The following is a 15159-nucleotide window of genomic DNA, read 5'->3' on the forward strand; positions in this document are numbered from 1 at the left end:
GTACGCGCGTAGGGCATTTCAACAGAGCACTGGTGAAACCCATAAAAGTATTTAGAAAAAGAAATAAAAAAACAGGCCAAGAATTAACATCAAATCCAAACCAAAATTAAAGATGGATATTTAAGATTTTAATATTCTCTTTTTTTTTTCCCCCTAAAAGAATGCCAAAAATTTTGGTTTACCTCACTGATATTTTTTATTTTTTAATTGAAATTTAAATGTTGAAAATGATGGCATCCCGTAAATGACAAGATTACAATGATTTAAAAAGGTAACCGACTTTTGTTTGTCTACGTAATTAAAATGAAAGGACAGTAGTGATGATTTCATTTCATTTTTATATTTTTAATTTTTAATTTTTAATTTTTTTATCACATTAACAATTAAAAAAAAAAAAAAAAAAAAAAAACTCTTATTCAAATAATAGAGAGCAGAAGGACCAATCCTCCAAAGGGCTCAGATGTGCAACCTCCAAAATGGAAAAGTCCATAATTTCAGCCCAAAAGACTCTGCAGGGTGGCTGTCCATACTTTCTTTCTATAGTAAGTACTATCCACTTCTTAATCTAATCCATTCAGAATTCTCACGCCAACTCACTTTTTCTTTTAGTCGCACCCAAATTTCATATTTATCATGAAGCCAATAAATTTCCATGCGTTCACCTATATTTGAAGTGAAAATAATATTAAAAAAAAAGTGGTTCACTTTAGCATAATCTTTATGTGTGTGGAGGAAGGTGGTGGAGATGGTGTTTTGGGTGGAGCTTTACGCAACCCCATTACCATTACCATTACCATTATTGGTTCGTCTGAAATCAAAGAAATAAAAGAAGAAAGAAAAACGAAAAATAGAATCTGTAGCTCCACTTCAACAACATTGATACAACGTATCTTTCAGATTTCATAGCTGTCTGATGTCTCTGTCTCTCCATCTTCTTCAAATTTATCACTAGTCCTAAATATCATTCCTGGGTTAGTTTTATTGTTATTTTTTTCTTGTTCTGTTTTCTTGGGTGTCGGTTTGTTTGGAAAGGATGAGAGATTTTTGCCAGTTTTTTTTTTAGCCATTTTTAACCGTGTCTGTTTGAATTTGGAACTGAAATTTAAGAGTGAGAGACAGGGGAGAAGAGGAGGGAAAAGGGAAGAAAAATCTAGTTTATGGAATATATGCCTGGTTTAACGTGTGGATCCGTCCTTGCTTTTGGGGATTGAACGTTGTGGTGTTCCTCTTGGGGAAGGGGGTTTCTGAATTCGGTGAGGATTTGGGAGGGGAGATAAAATCATGGGGAATATCGGAAGTAGCAGCGTGAACGGCCGACGTCGACACGGAAGCAGGCGGAGCCACCCGCCTCCGCCGCCTCCGCAACCGCCACAGCCTGAAATTACTCCAAACCAATACGTGTTCGCGGCGCCTTACCCAACTCAATACCCCAACCCTAACCCTCCCCAGTACTACCAGTACCCGGGTTTCTATCCCCCGCCGCCTGCAGCGATGCCGGTACCGTTGCCGGCTCCGTACGACCATCACCACCGCGGTGGACCTCCGCCGCACATGGACCCTGCCCACGCAAATTTTGTGGCTGGGCGGTACTCTTGTGGTCCTGTTGTTCCTCCCCATGCCCCATACGTTGAGCACCAGAAGGCTGTTACCATTCGCAATGATGTTAATCTCAAGAAGGAGACTTTGCGACTCGAGCCTGATGAGGAACACCCTGGGCGCTTCCTTGTTGCCTTCACATTCGATGCCACGGTTCCAGGGAGGTATATGCCTTCCTTGAATTTTGCTGAAATTTCATGCCTTATGCTTCAATTGAGATTAACATTATACGGAAATTGATAATAAGGGTGTAAATGTCCTTATTATGGGTTTCTCAAATTCTCTTTAATTAACTCTATGCAATTAGAATTGTTACCTATAAGTGATCTCAAATTTTGATGGTGGCATGAGGTATTCTTTTAATCCATTAGCGTTCCCCTTTTGTCCTTGTTTGTAGCTAGCTATATGCTTCTTTTTGTTTGTCAATCTGTTTTGATTATTGGATTTTCTTTGAGGAGCCTTGACAAAGTCAAAATGAGCACCAGTTTGGACTTACATCAACTGATTTCATATAGTTTTTAAACTCAGTTAATGTGAAGAGGATTTGCAACAATTTGTTGCACCGGGTTTCTTTCTATCTATCACTCACTGGATGTTTTAGGGATCTGATGAAGTATTTTGATGCTTTAACATCTTTCAAGTACCTTTCCAGTGGAGGAGAGTTGGTTTTACATCCTCTTTTTTGTGAAGTCGAATATGATTGATTCTTAAGCATTTTGACTAGAGGTAGCTTTGTTTTGTTGATTTTACTTTCTTTGGTTAAATGTTGGTGGTTCATTGGTATTTTGAGGATTTCTATTGATTTCTGCAATTAGGTGAGGCCCTGAGGATGACATATTATAATGGACAATATTGCATAATGGGAAAAGGCTAATATAATATAGGTACCTTAAGTGAAATATTGATGACATTTCGCTGCTGTAGATATACCTCCAAGTTACAAGCTATGCTGTGAGACAGCATGATTCCTTGGTTTTCTGCAGAATTCCTCACTATAATTGAAAGCTGGAACAATCAACCAAATAGAATTTGTCAACATACTTGTGTAACCTGTTCTTTATCAATTCCAATTTACCTGGTTTGGTATTGGCTATTATTTGTTAGGGGTTACAATTTTAGTGGTGGGCAATAGTAGGTCTTACAAAAGATTCATGGTGCACAACTGAGAAGTGGTTGCAATAAGTGAAAATGACAAGCAGTTGCCTGAGAAGGTCTAGAAATATTTGTGAGACAGTCTTGAGGCATAACTGAGCAGTGTTTAGGCCTATGGTGTAGGTGAAAGTTCCAGTAAGTTGCTGGGAGAAAGGAAGGTGGATGGCACTTGGAAGTAATGAAAAAACATCTGGAAGCTCAGAAAATGATTGATGACATGGTTCTAAATGAAGTGAATTGACAGGAGACTGTCTATACAATATCTGGGACCACACTTGGATGGTGAGGATGAGTTGTTGCTTTTATAGAATTTTTCCTCCTTTGGTGTAAAGATCTACAGCACTCTCTTTAGCTAATGAAATTTGACTGGGGTCTGGTTTTTCGCTTGTCAAGTGGAACTTAGGGTCAGTATTTTTGTTTTGTTTTGTTTGTTTGATTCTTTGATTTTTTGGTAACGGTTAATCCACCCCAATAGGGAGATATTTATCCCAATTGCAGATGAGGCAAACCATGGGTGATATGAGCCCATCCCTCTATCCTACTCCACTTAAATACTAGAGAGGCTTGTACTCAAGACTGCTGAGCTACATTGCAGGGGCAGGAACTTAGCGTCAGTTAGGTATGAGGGTATATCTCATTATGTGCTAGAAGTTGATATTCTTCTGCTTACAGATTTTAATGTGAATAACATGATTATAATTCTTAAGGATGCTGAAGTCTCTAGTCTCAGTTCTGTTCTCCTGGGTATTTTGTTTCCTATTGAATATAACTGTTCTTTATTATCATATGGTTTTCTGGGATCAGAGAATAAGGTTGTATTTCTCTGGCAAATGGTAAAATTAAAATAAATTATTTAGTTGTCTGTCCATCGGCTTGAAGGAATCATTCTGTGCCTTTGTTAATTCATGTCCTTCTGAATAAGCATTTTAATCATTAGGCAGTTTCTTACACCGAGTTCCTATGACATTTTTCAGATATGAAAGGGCTTTTATTATTTATTTATTTGAAGTTTCCATCCTTTTGATGGCTCACTGTTGTCTATTTTTAAAATATATTTTCATATTCGTTAAAAATTTTTGTTTCCTACAATCTGCAAACAGCATCACCATTATTTTCTTTGCAAAAGAAGGCGAAGACTGTAGCCTGTCGCCAATGAAGGAAAACCTGGAACCAGTCACTGTACATTTCCAACAAGGTCTTGGTCAGAAGTTCAGGCAACCTACCGGAACTGGGATTGACTTCTCAACGTTTGAGGAGTCAGAGTTGCTGAAAGAGGGTGATATGGACGTGTATCCTCTAGAAGTGAAGGCTGAGGCATCCCCAATCAACCAAATTGGAGCAGATGGAAATCCAATCCCTGGAACCATGAACTCTCAGATAACTAAGGCAGTGTTTGAGAAGGAGAAAGGTGAATACCAGGTGAGGGTGGTGAAACAGATCTTGTGGGTGAATGGCATGAGGTATGAATTGCAGGAGATTTATGGAATTGGGAACTCTGTTGATGGTGATTTTGACAGCAATGATCCGGGAAAAGAATGTGTTATCTGCTTGTCGGAACCTCGGGACACAACTGTCCTTCCCTGTCGACATATGTGTAAATGCATTATCTTGTTTATTTTTGGGATGGCTGTAATAAAATGAGGAAGCAAGAAGGGCTAAAATAGCCCAATGGTTAGCTGCCCAGTATTCCTTGAAGCCTATTAAAAAAAATCAAATGAGGAAGCAAGAGGAAACTGTTACTATCTCAATGTTTCCAATGTCAACATCCTCCATGGATTAGCTAGGTAGCCGTATGGTGTGCTTTTGAGTCGGTCATCAATTGCACCATAAAGTATAAACCAAGGGGTTTCTTGCCTGTCATTATGTTGAAATTTTGGGCCTTCATAGCAATTCCCTACTTTTAGTCTCCTTCCCGCCCATTCAACCCTCCCAATACGCACATATTCACATACAATCATGCATAAAGGTTTTTCATTTGCTCTAAGTGCATTGATTTTCAGCCTAGAGCTTATGGGTTTAAGGTTTAGATCTAAAGGTCCAGAATACCATTGCCAGAGTCGATTATATTTTTAATCAGGGAAAATTAATGCCAAGTCTTCTCACCATGACCATAGGAAACCTGTTATTAATTTGTTGGCGACATTAATGATTGGGTTTCTTTCTTTGTTGCAGTGTATGTGCAGTGGGTGTGCTAAAGTTTTGAGGTTCCAAACAGACCGGTGCCCTATTTGCCGACAACTAGTTGAGAGACTTCTGGAGATAAAGGTCAGCAATGGGTCTGACGACTGAAGAGAGGGTGAGGTGTTGTCAGTGTGCTGTAAAGTTATACGTTCTCTTCTTCTTTAGTCCGCATCTTATCATTCCATGATTTTCTAATAATCAGATGCTAAAATTACAGTCAGTATGCAATTTGCCTTTGGTATAATGCTCCCCTAGTGGATGCCATTGCAGATGATATTGTAAGCCCAATCCTCTGTATGTATGTGTGAGTGATCAGTGGCATGTCTCCTGAGTCACTATAAAATATGTTTATGTTTTGGTTTGGTATTGATTTGGATCAGTAGAAGGTTTGATTTGAAGGTTTTATCTTTGTTCTTAAGGTAAAGAATCAAATTTAGTGATTCAAACACAGGTAGTAGCAATGTTTGTTGCCTAGTGCTTTTGGTTTTGCTATGGGAAATTGCACTATACATAGCGAAGAAACATAACCCCAGATGCCTCCGACTTTATGAATGCTTGTTGAAATCTTTTATAACAAGCTGCTTTTGCTGGAAGTGATCTAGAGGTTTCAGAAACTCTAACCGGGGCTAACTATCTTTGAACTGGGGTGCAGTAAGGTGAGGCACATCTGCCCTGGAGGATTAGACGGAAAGATTGCTTTAAGAAATTTGTTACTAGGTGTTTTTGAGTTGCAGAAACTTGAGCATAGTGGGTGGAGAGAGTGAATTGTGAAGCATGTGGCATCTATAATGAATTAATCATGGTTCCATCCTGAGACCGCCAGTGAATGCTAAAATTTATGAGGTTACTAAGTAATAACACCATATGAACTGACTATTGAATGCCAATATTTTTCTCTCTCGTTGAAAAGTTCTTTGATCAATTAGACCCCAGAGCTTCTACCCGATACCCACTAGGTTCCTCTGCTTGTATCAGCATGAATGGAGAGTCATTTTCATATGGGCTCTTTTTTAAACTGAATTCAGTGTATAAGCCATCTCAATGATGGCGTCACGGGGAGCTGAACTTATCACATGTGTGCTAGGTAATTGAATTTGGAAAGAGAAGTGTGTTTTGGTATAAAAAAAGAAAGTCTTAAAAATAATTTAAATTTTATGTTTTTTAAATTCAAATGTAGTAACTTGATACCATCTTTGATCTAAAAGTTTATGAAATCCCTTCTTTTCCATTTCTATCCAAAAATGTGTATCAAAATACACTTTTTTTTTTTTCCATTGGAACTTTGCACAAACCTGCCATCGAATTCCAAACTTGTCTTCCAATTCAATCATTTAGCTGTGCTGCCACCTTGATATAAATCATAATGTGCTCTTCCCTGTCCATCATTGAAAGATTGCATTCATGGGATGAGTAGTGGCAGCGTGGAGCCACTTAAACAATTTGCTACCCAACCCATATGGTTTGGTAAAGAACATATATTTGGGCGCAGGAGAATGAATGTTATGGTGCATGAGCAAATTCTGTATACATGTTTTTAGCCGTTCTTTCACTTTCCCTCGCTTTCCGTTCATTTAACATCTAAAATTGGCAAGTCCGAAACCCACCCTCACTTCCCCTTTTGCCATAGGCAGGATTCATGAACCTGGGTGCTTGTCAACTTGGAAGACTTGTCAAAGACCACGGTTTTAAAACGCGTCTACTTGGTTAAGAGGAGTCTCTGCATATATAGCGTCAGAAACTTTTTCTCCCATCTAATATGGGACATCACAGTATGTCAACTTGTGTCCTTTTTTTTTTTTGGCCATTTTAACTAGTATTTGAGATGGATTAATGTAGTAAATGTCGATCTCATAGAGCTGTTACAATAATGTATGATCATAATAAGCTTGGATGAAGAGAGTGCATTTGAGTATGACAAGGACATTTCGCCAATCAACCCATGCTATGGCAAAGTGGGCAATTGATTCCTCCTATACAAACTGGAAAGCCTGTCCCAACTTGAGCTTTGATTTAACAAAGCAAGTCATCCTTTAATCCTTTCCCAGTGCAACTCCCACCACCACCACCTCCACCACCACAAACCTACCACTTCTTGTGATGTCACAAAACCTAAGCACCACCACACATCGAAGAGGCACCCCCATCGGTCGAGAAAAAGACATCAAATGTGGCTTGCGGTAGTGGGAAGCACCTGTTGGGAATTGGGATGTGAATTTCTGTACAGTCCCCGGCCTTGGTTCCATTAATTAGATTTGTGTTCATGAAATGGTTTTTGTGCGGTTGACCTCAAATGATGGAACTTCATCAAAAGATTCTATTCAAAGCCATAACAATCCACATGATTTTTATATACGTCATAGTATTTAATCCAGTATGTCAACTCTCTACTCTATTTAATACTGATGTGACCCTAATTGACATTTCCATTATTTCGAAAGAATGAGGGATCGAGTGAGCTTTGATTCTTTGAAGCATGACCCAAAAATGATTGCAATTAATTTCAATTAATTGAAATTTAAGATTTTAATGGTATATGTAAGTTATAATTGCTATCGCAGAAAGGCTGTGCAGAATCCATCCTATAGGCCACATGGTCCATGAATTCACATGGCTTTGTTCTTTGCTCTCGAAAGATAAAAGGGGGAACCAACACGGGGATCTTCTGTGGGGGTGGGGGGAGGAATTGATGTCCACAAAAACAAGCTGATGAAAAATCTAACAACCTTTTTCATTTAATGCCCACATATCTAAATCAGGTCTGCACTAAGATATCTGGGACAATCCCACCCACCTCTTTCGCCAGCATTCATTGTGGACAATACAGATTTAACAAAAAAGTCGTTCAGGTTCTCTGGAAATATGGGTGAGGGTTGTATGGAGAGACGATATTTGTATAGTATATGTGGCAATGCGGAAGCGGGGCAATGCGCCATTGGCGAAGTCAACTTGGGATGTGTTCTAAAATGATTTTAGGAAATTGGAAATCCAAGTGGGTCGTATCATATCATACATGGGAGTTGGGACTCAGCATAGGTGTTGTACGGCAATGATTGCCACTGCACTCATTACAATCCCTGAAAATGGCTTTCATACTAAAATGTCTCATGTCTGAGGATGCTGTGATAAGGTTCTCCATTATCATCAATTGGTATCTTCACCCAGTGGTGACTTGAAGATTATGGGTCTCTGTCAACCCAGATGTGTTGTGGTCTGGCATCTTCTTTTTGGGGGGAAATTTGAGAAGTTTTTCTTTTTAATTACATTAGAGAAATTCTCTTGTCTTGGATCATAGAAAATTCTTCACTTAAAATTTGATTGATAAACCACAGCCGTCGCTTAATTCTTTTCTGTGCTTTTGACTTCCCTTTTATGCATTTGAACGACAGGTAGTGCATCCAACATCCAACCTTAAAGCGATTCTTTTGTTTTTTTTTGCTTTCTTTCTTTTCAGTTTTTTACTCGAGACTTTTTATTTTAATATAGTAATGATAATGATTAAGTAGTATAAATGATTTTTGAATTTTTAAATATATTTTTTAAATTTTATCCAACACTTATTTTTTCAATTTTTTTTATAATTAAAATATTTTTGTTTGGACTCTACATTTTAACAAATGGAAAAAGCATTTTTCAAACAACGCCCCAATCCACCCCTCAAAGGCTGCTTATAAGTGATGATCGTGACACCCTTATCCTCCCAATCACCCTCCATCATCTTATTCCCCACGCTACGCTGGTTTGGCTGCTCAAAAATCTGCGTCTCCCCCCTTTTTCTTAAGTTGGTGAGTATAGGAAAGCGACAAGTGAACAAATGGACAAATCAACCACATAAGACTAATGGCAATGAATGAACAAACAAATCTTGGAGTGGAGCTCCAACCCCATCAGTGGCCTGCATTTTCTCAAACATCATAAATTTATCACTTGCTAGTCAACTCAATAATTTAGTTAAAGCCTTCAAGCTTAGATTCTGATTTTTCCTCTTTTTTTTTTCTATTTTTTTTTCCTTTTTGGAGTATGACATCATTTATTAGCATGTTTCATGCCTGAATATGCCAGGCGCATCACAAATAATACCTCCCTCAAGTACAATGGGATCAAATATAAGATTATTGTTTGAATGCACTATATAAATAAAAAAATAATAAGAAATCTTATTCAAAATATCCGATAAAATATAAATCATAGAATAATGGTATAAATAAATAAAATTTATGTGTAAAATCACACTACTATATTTGATATCATTTAATTAATGATATTTTTTCGACACCCATTAAAAATTACTTTTCGATACCATCAATCATAACACGTGAGACAAATCGAATAAGATAAAAGTATAACAAATTTGGACGCAACGTTATTGCTATAAGGGTGATTAGCATCTTGAACACACATGGATTATTTTCTTCTAATACAAAGGCAATAATGATTCCATACCCATGAAGTTTAAAAGCCCTTGAAGAAACTTGATTTTACATTTTAGGACAATCTTTGAATTATTGGATACTTCTGCCGCATTCCCTTATTTTACCAAAGTACAACTGGTCATCTTTGGAAAAGATGCACATCTTTTCCTATCCATAGGAGCGTTATGACCATGAATCTTGCCAAAGCTAATAGGATAGGTTTGCACCGTGGATTTGTTTATTGTGGATTTTGGTATAACTTGTTGGGATGATTTTTCTTTTAATGGAATTATTACTTCACATCATATCTAATCTAATCATATAGAAGCCACTATTTCAGGCCTCACATGGGTGGGTGTTCTTTTATGACTGAATAAGAAACATTCTTTCCCATCATCTATTAAGAGGTTGCTTGTTTTATTTATTTGAGTGAGTTTGAAAATTGTTTTTGAAAGTAATTAAAGTATTATGTAGGAGGAAAGTGATTTTTTGGAAATGTTTTCGGATTTCTAGTGCTATTGTGAAAGTGAAAATAAACTTTTATATGTGAAAATCCAAATAAATAAAAAGAGAAAAGAAGTGGCAAGTGATTGGAGGAAGAGGCGTAAGAGAGCGGGTCGTTGTCATGGCGGTGATGATGAACCCACCCCCACCGAACTGTCTTTCGTTTTCTTTGAAACTCGGAATGAAAAAGAGAAATCAAACACAACTATAATTACTATTACAGTTTCGCACCTCTCTCTGTCTCTCTCTAAGAACATGGCACTTGCACATAAATTTCTCCTTCTCTTCTCTGGTTTTTCAGTTTCTGTGGGCTTTGGTGGGTTTGGTCTTGTCTGAACTTCCGCCAGAGCGTTGCTTTTTTGTTTGTTTTCTGTTTAAATACTTTGTCTCGGCAAATAGTTGTGTGAGATTGTGGGCTTTTAAGGGAAGTTTGCAAGAAATAAATGGGAGCTGAAGAGGAGTCGTCTGTTGGCGTGGGAAATAATGGGGGTGCTTGCAACAACACGCTTGATCCTCCAATTCAAAAGGTACCCATTTCTCAGTATTCCTCTCTTCTTATTGTTGTTTTGTTTTCTGTTTTATCATTTTCAGAATGGTAATCTGTAGCTGAGAATTATGAATTTTTTCTCGAACTTCTTTGATGGGTATTCTTATAAATTAGTTTTCTGTTGGTATTTTGCTGTCTCTCTGGGTAAACCTATTCTGCGATTCATGGGGTTTCCTCATTTTTTGTTTTTTTCCCCCCAGTATTTTTTCTCCGAAAAAGGTGGGTACTGCTGTTTGGTTCATAGAGAATGAGGTTTCTAAGGACTAAAGATGCAATAATTGGTGGAAAATATTCACAAGTTATTGGATTTCATGCGTCAGAATAGTGGGTTTTTGTACGGTTCCTGTACAAAAGCCCTCCAAAAAATTCAGGCTTTAAAGTCTCTCTAAGCCATCCACACTTAACCTTTGTGTTGGTCATTTGTGACTTAATTCAGCCAAGTGCCCTACTTGCTGACAACCTCAACTTCCATAGTGACTGATCACTCATTTGCAAAAACTTACTGTGGATAAACCATGTGGGAAACTGGGAATTATGAATTTCGAATGGAGTTTTTTTATTGGTGCCAAATCCTTGATACTTAGGAATTAACTAACAATCTGTTAAGGATGGTTTACTTGTCCCTCCCTTGCTTTTATATAATAGCTACTAGCCAGGTCTTTTACTTACATTGTTTGAGTGCTAAAGTTCAGTAAGTGATTGATATGCGTGTCATTCGAATTCATTGTTTTTATTTTTTTGTTGTAGGTTGGAATTTCATCTGAAATAATGGAGGAAACCCCTCGTGGTCAACAGCAGAGGCACCAAAACCTCATCTTAGAGATACCCTCAAGGACTCATGAGGGCTCTACTGAGGATTTTGTGAGAATAAACATGCCGCCAACACCAAATAGCACTCCCAAAAGAGTAAATTTTTCGCCAATGCCTAGTCCTAGTTATACCAAAATCAATGTGTCCCCGGGTCCATCACCATCTAAGGGTAGGTCATCCATCAAAAGCCTACTTCCAAAACTAAGTTTCAAATACCGGAGTTCTACTTCTGAGATTGAGAAAGCTGCCATTCTTGCACTTGGAGCTTCTTCAACAGGGACACAAGAGAAGCCTCTAACCCCAAGGACATCGTCTCTTACAAAACTTTTCACACCCAAAATGAAGAGGACATCGTCTTTACCGGTGTCCCCAATTGCTCACTCAAATCCAGAGTCTATGCATGGGGGAAACACAATTGATCTGCTGGATTCTGCTGTAAGATTTGACCCCTTGATTGCTGAGAACTACTACCATGTCTTAAATTAAGCTTATTAGCATTCTAAAAATACTTGATGGCGTTCATGGTGAAGCCATGTGTTAAAGATCTCATTTTTTATCCTTCCACAACCTGAAAGTTTTCTTAAGTTTTCTCTACGAGTGTGTGACTCAATTATATAGCGTATAATTCAGTTTCAAGAATCCTTCACAAATACCATGGCATTTCATATATTCTTGAACTTTAAGCAAAGTGCATAATTATGGAGTGCCATTGTACGACTTTTGTCTTAAATGTGCTTTATCCTCAACGTTAAAGTTTTTTCATGATATTTACTCATTATATTCCAAAAATATGAGTTATTTTAGAATTCAATTGATTTGGTCATGACAATGCATGTGTAGGTGTGGCAGTGGCACCTGAATCATGTGTTCAGAATTTTGCCTCAGTTTCTTTCTTCTTTTTTAAACCATTTTCGAAAAATTATGTCAGAAAGACACTTGTGACGATTATACTGATTTAGTTTTTGGTACTGGCAGTCTGACTGGCAGGCAAATTTGGTGGTTTTTGCCTGTTCATGTATGCATGACATACAGCCAAGCAGCAGAGCTTAAGTTAGTGTGGGTTTGGGGTGTCTGTACCTATATTTTTATGTATCAAGTTGAGTTTAATCATGCTCCTTCATAATATGATTTTGTGGTAGTTAATCGGATTGTAATATATCCCTTCATGAGATGCAGCTCCCATATCTTTTGCCTAATAAATCATTTTTTCCCAATCTGATGGTGCCATTTGAAGTTAATTTGTCTTGATGATTTTTTTCTTTTTTAAAGGACATCATGAAACGGTTTTGCAGGATTTTGCCAATTCTTAATGCATTGGTATTGGGTTATTGTTCTAGTTATCCACTTCCTTTTTTTAAAAAAAAAAAGATTTAAAGTCAGATTTGCTATATCATCCCTCATGATAGATTCTTACTGAATTACTGATTTGACAGAAAGGAGGATCACTGCTACCTATTCATCGTTCACATTCAGTCCCTGTGATTAACAAAGAAGAAAGCATAAGGCAGATGGATTCTTTAGGTGGTGTATTTCGTGTAGTTCCTACTACTCCAAGAGTGGCAGAAGTGACTGTTGCAACAGCAATTGCTAGTCCAACAGTTGATGCTGGTAAATTTGTTCACTTAATTCATCTTGGTTTGTTTGTGACAAGAAAATTAAAAAGTAGAATATTAGAATCTTCTCAAATTTGTAGCTTTCCTTTTATCGACTAACTAAAAAAAATTGTAGCTTTAACTGCTAGTGATTCCTTCAAAGAAATTACTCTTAATTCTTTAGAATGTTTTCTCAGTTCTACATTTTTTTTTTTTCAAAATGGTAGTTATTATTATTCCTATTGTTTTGGCTAATCCAGTCTCCAAATCAGTTCAGCAATTGAACTCCTCTTAATTGGATGCTGGGTTTTATGTACTGTCTGCATTTGCAGCTTTCTGATTTGACTTGTACCCCTGTTTCATAACTTCTGATAACCAACCTATGCCTTATCTTAGTCTTGTGGTTCAGGTGGAAATGATGATGATGGTGAAGATATTCCTGAAGAAGAAGCGGTTTGTAGAATCTGCATGATCGAACTGGGGGAAGGTGCTGATACCCTTAAGATGGAATGTAGCTGCAAGGGTGAACTTGCACTTGCACACCAAGAATGTGCTGTAAAATGGTTTAGCATCAAAGGTAACAAAACATGCGATGTCTGCAAGCAGGAGGTCCAGAACCTACCTGTCACTCTTTTACGAATTCAAAATGCCCAGGCACTTAACTTGCAAGGAAATAGAGGTGGGCAAGCTGAGGCTACTGGATATAGGCAAGTATAAGTTTTCCATTACTGAATTGCCTAGGAAGAGGAAATCCATGTGTTTGCCACCTACATTCTTATCACATTTGTTATTATTTGATCATTTTTAGACTTTAGTTTTACCTAATGTATTGCATGATGAGAAAATTAATTTAGAATGTTCCCAAGCCAATTCCTATTAAAATTGCAATCAAATTATAAATGGTTACTGAGTGGTGTGCGATATAAAAGCCTGATTATCTGTTGGCAGTTGTCCACATCTTGTTGCCTACTTCAGTTGTGTCATGTTCTTTAAGGAAATAATGCTTGATGTTTAAATCTTTAAAGTCTGTTCAGTTTTAAATTCTGGGAGAATTTGACCAAAAGTCAATTCATACCTTTTCAGGGTTTGGCAGGATGTTCCTGTTCTTGTCATTGTCAGCATGCTTGCTTACTTTTGTTTTCTTGAGCAGCTTCTGGTAAGTCCAATTACTTCTAAATGCAGTTCTTTCGTGCCTTACAGAGCTTCTAATGTTATCATGTGGACAGGTTAGGAAAATGGGTTCTAGTGCGATTGCCATCTCTCTCCCATTTTCCTGCATATTGGGCCTTCTTGCATCCATGACATCAACAACATTGGGTAACGATATATTCATTTTTCTGAGTTTCAGATACCATTGGCATCCATGAGTTTAGTTCTCTGTAATGTTTTACTGATTTCTCTGAAATATCTGGCTCAGTAAGAAGAAGGTATGTCTGGGTCTATGCGAGTATTCAATTTGGACTGGTGGTTTTCTTTGCACATATTTTCTATTCACTGGTAAGAGATGCTATCCTTGCAATCATTATTTGGGGACTCATTAGGCTGGCATGAAAATAGGTTCAGTTCCTAATAGGTAAAAAAATGTTCTCCTCTGACTTTGCGTCTTTCATATGCTTGTGTGGATCTACAGTTTCATGTGCAGGCCGTATTATCTGTCCTCCTTGCCACATTTGCTGGATTCGGAGTTACTATGTGCGGGAACTCCTTTGTTGTTGAGTTTTTAAAATGGAGGAGAAGGTGGCTGGCTGGGTCAGATCAACAGCACAGTTCTCAGGAGGTGACACAGATGGATGGATCATCTGGAACTGCAAATCCACCACAAACAGGTTCTCCACACCATGAAACTGAAATGGGAAATTCTGGGAATCCACGGGGAAGCTGAATTGGTTTTTTGTTTCCCTTTTTTGTTTTCTTTTTCATGATGAGTTAGCAGCATCAGGACAATGAGGGTTCTGACTGTATATAAACTGTATCCATGTAAATATTATATGTCAGAATTTTATGTTTCTGAAGCCCCCTATTTGCAAAATTGCCAGTGGATCTAATACATTTGCATTTTATGTTAATAACATTGCATGGGTTCAAGGCCATGTCTTCTCTTTTGGTTTGGTTTGCCTTCTTGTTTTTGTTTTTTCACTGCAATATAGTCACTCTTGTCAATTATATACCCCAGCGGTAAAGCCTAATGTTTAATCTATAATTTCTTTCAAGATATCTGTGATCACTGTCTGATTTATTGTCCACTGGGTTCATGTTACAGATTCATTTGATGACTGAATGAGAGAATCTTCAGGTTCATTTTGACTTTTGCTTTACAATTGTTCACTTCCATGGTGAATCAATTTTAAGGGTAAAGGATGTTTTGCAA

General features: G+C 37.6%; 2 protein-coding genes across 2 annotated transcripts; both read left to right on the plus strand.

Moving 5' to 3' along the window:
• The first annotated feature begins 698 nt into the window (after window positions 1-698).
• Window positions 699-5334, plus strand: LOC117920269 (probable E3 ubiquitin-protein ligase LOG2). Its single transcript, XM_034837700.1, has 3 exons — window positions 699-1760; window positions 3849-4340; window positions 4920-5334. The coding sequence occupies exons 1-3, from the start codon at window positions 1282-1284 to the stop codon at window positions 5035-5037; spliced, it is 1089 nt and encodes a 362-aa protein (XP_034693591.1). The 5' UTR covers window positions 699-1281; the 3' UTR covers window positions 5038-5334.
• Window positions 5335-9968: 4634 nt separating this feature from the next.
• Window positions 9969-14881, plus strand: LOC117921164. The gene is made up of 8 exons (XM_034838973.1): window positions 9969-10369; window positions 11137-11634; window positions 12633-12807; window positions 13201-13498; window positions 13875-13947; window positions 14018-14108; window positions 14209-14288; window positions 14422-14881. The coding sequence occupies exons 1-8, from the start codon at window positions 10286-10288 to the stop codon at window positions 14671-14673; spliced, it is 1551 nt and encodes a 516-aa protein (XP_034694864.1). The 5' UTR covers window positions 9969-10285; the 3' UTR covers window positions 14674-14881.
• The last annotated feature ends 278 nt before the right edge of the window (window positions 14882-15159 follow it).

The sequence above is a fragment of the Vitis riparia genome, chromosome 8, assembly GCF_004353265.1.
Source record: "Vitis riparia cultivar Riparia Gloire de Montpellier isolate 1030 chromosome 8, EGFV_Vit.rip_1.0, whole genome shotgun sequence".
NCBI lineage: Eukaryota > Viridiplantae > Streptophyta > Magnoliopsida > Vitales > Vitaceae > Vitis > Vitis riparia.

Bases quoted from the DNA above. Each gene is read 5' to 3' on its own strand.
- LOC117921164 (XM_034838973.1), top strand. From the start codon at position 10,286: ATGGGAGCTGAAGAGGAGTCGTCTGTTGGCGTGGGAAATAATGGGGGT. The intron at 13,499-13,874 runs GCAAGTATAAGT...ATACCTTTTCAG, and splicing joins GCTGAGGCTACTGGATATAG to GGTTTGGCAGGATGTTCCTG. The intron at 14,289-14,421 runs GTAAGAGATGCT...GTGGATCTACAG, and splicing joins CACATATTTTCTATTCACTG to TTTCATGTGCAGGCCGTATT.
- LOC117920269 (XM_034837700.1), top strand. From the start codon at position 1,282: ATGGGGAATATCGGAAGTAGCAGCGTGAACGGCCGACGTCGACACGGA. The intron at 1,761-3,848 runs GTATATGCCTTC...ATCTGCAAACAG, and splicing joins GATGCCACGGTTCCAGGGAG to CATCACCATTATTTTCTTTG. The intron at 4,341-4,919 runs GTGTAAATGCAT...TTCTTTGTTGCA, and splicing joins GTCCTTCCCTGTCGACATAT to GTGTATGTGCAGTGGGTGTG.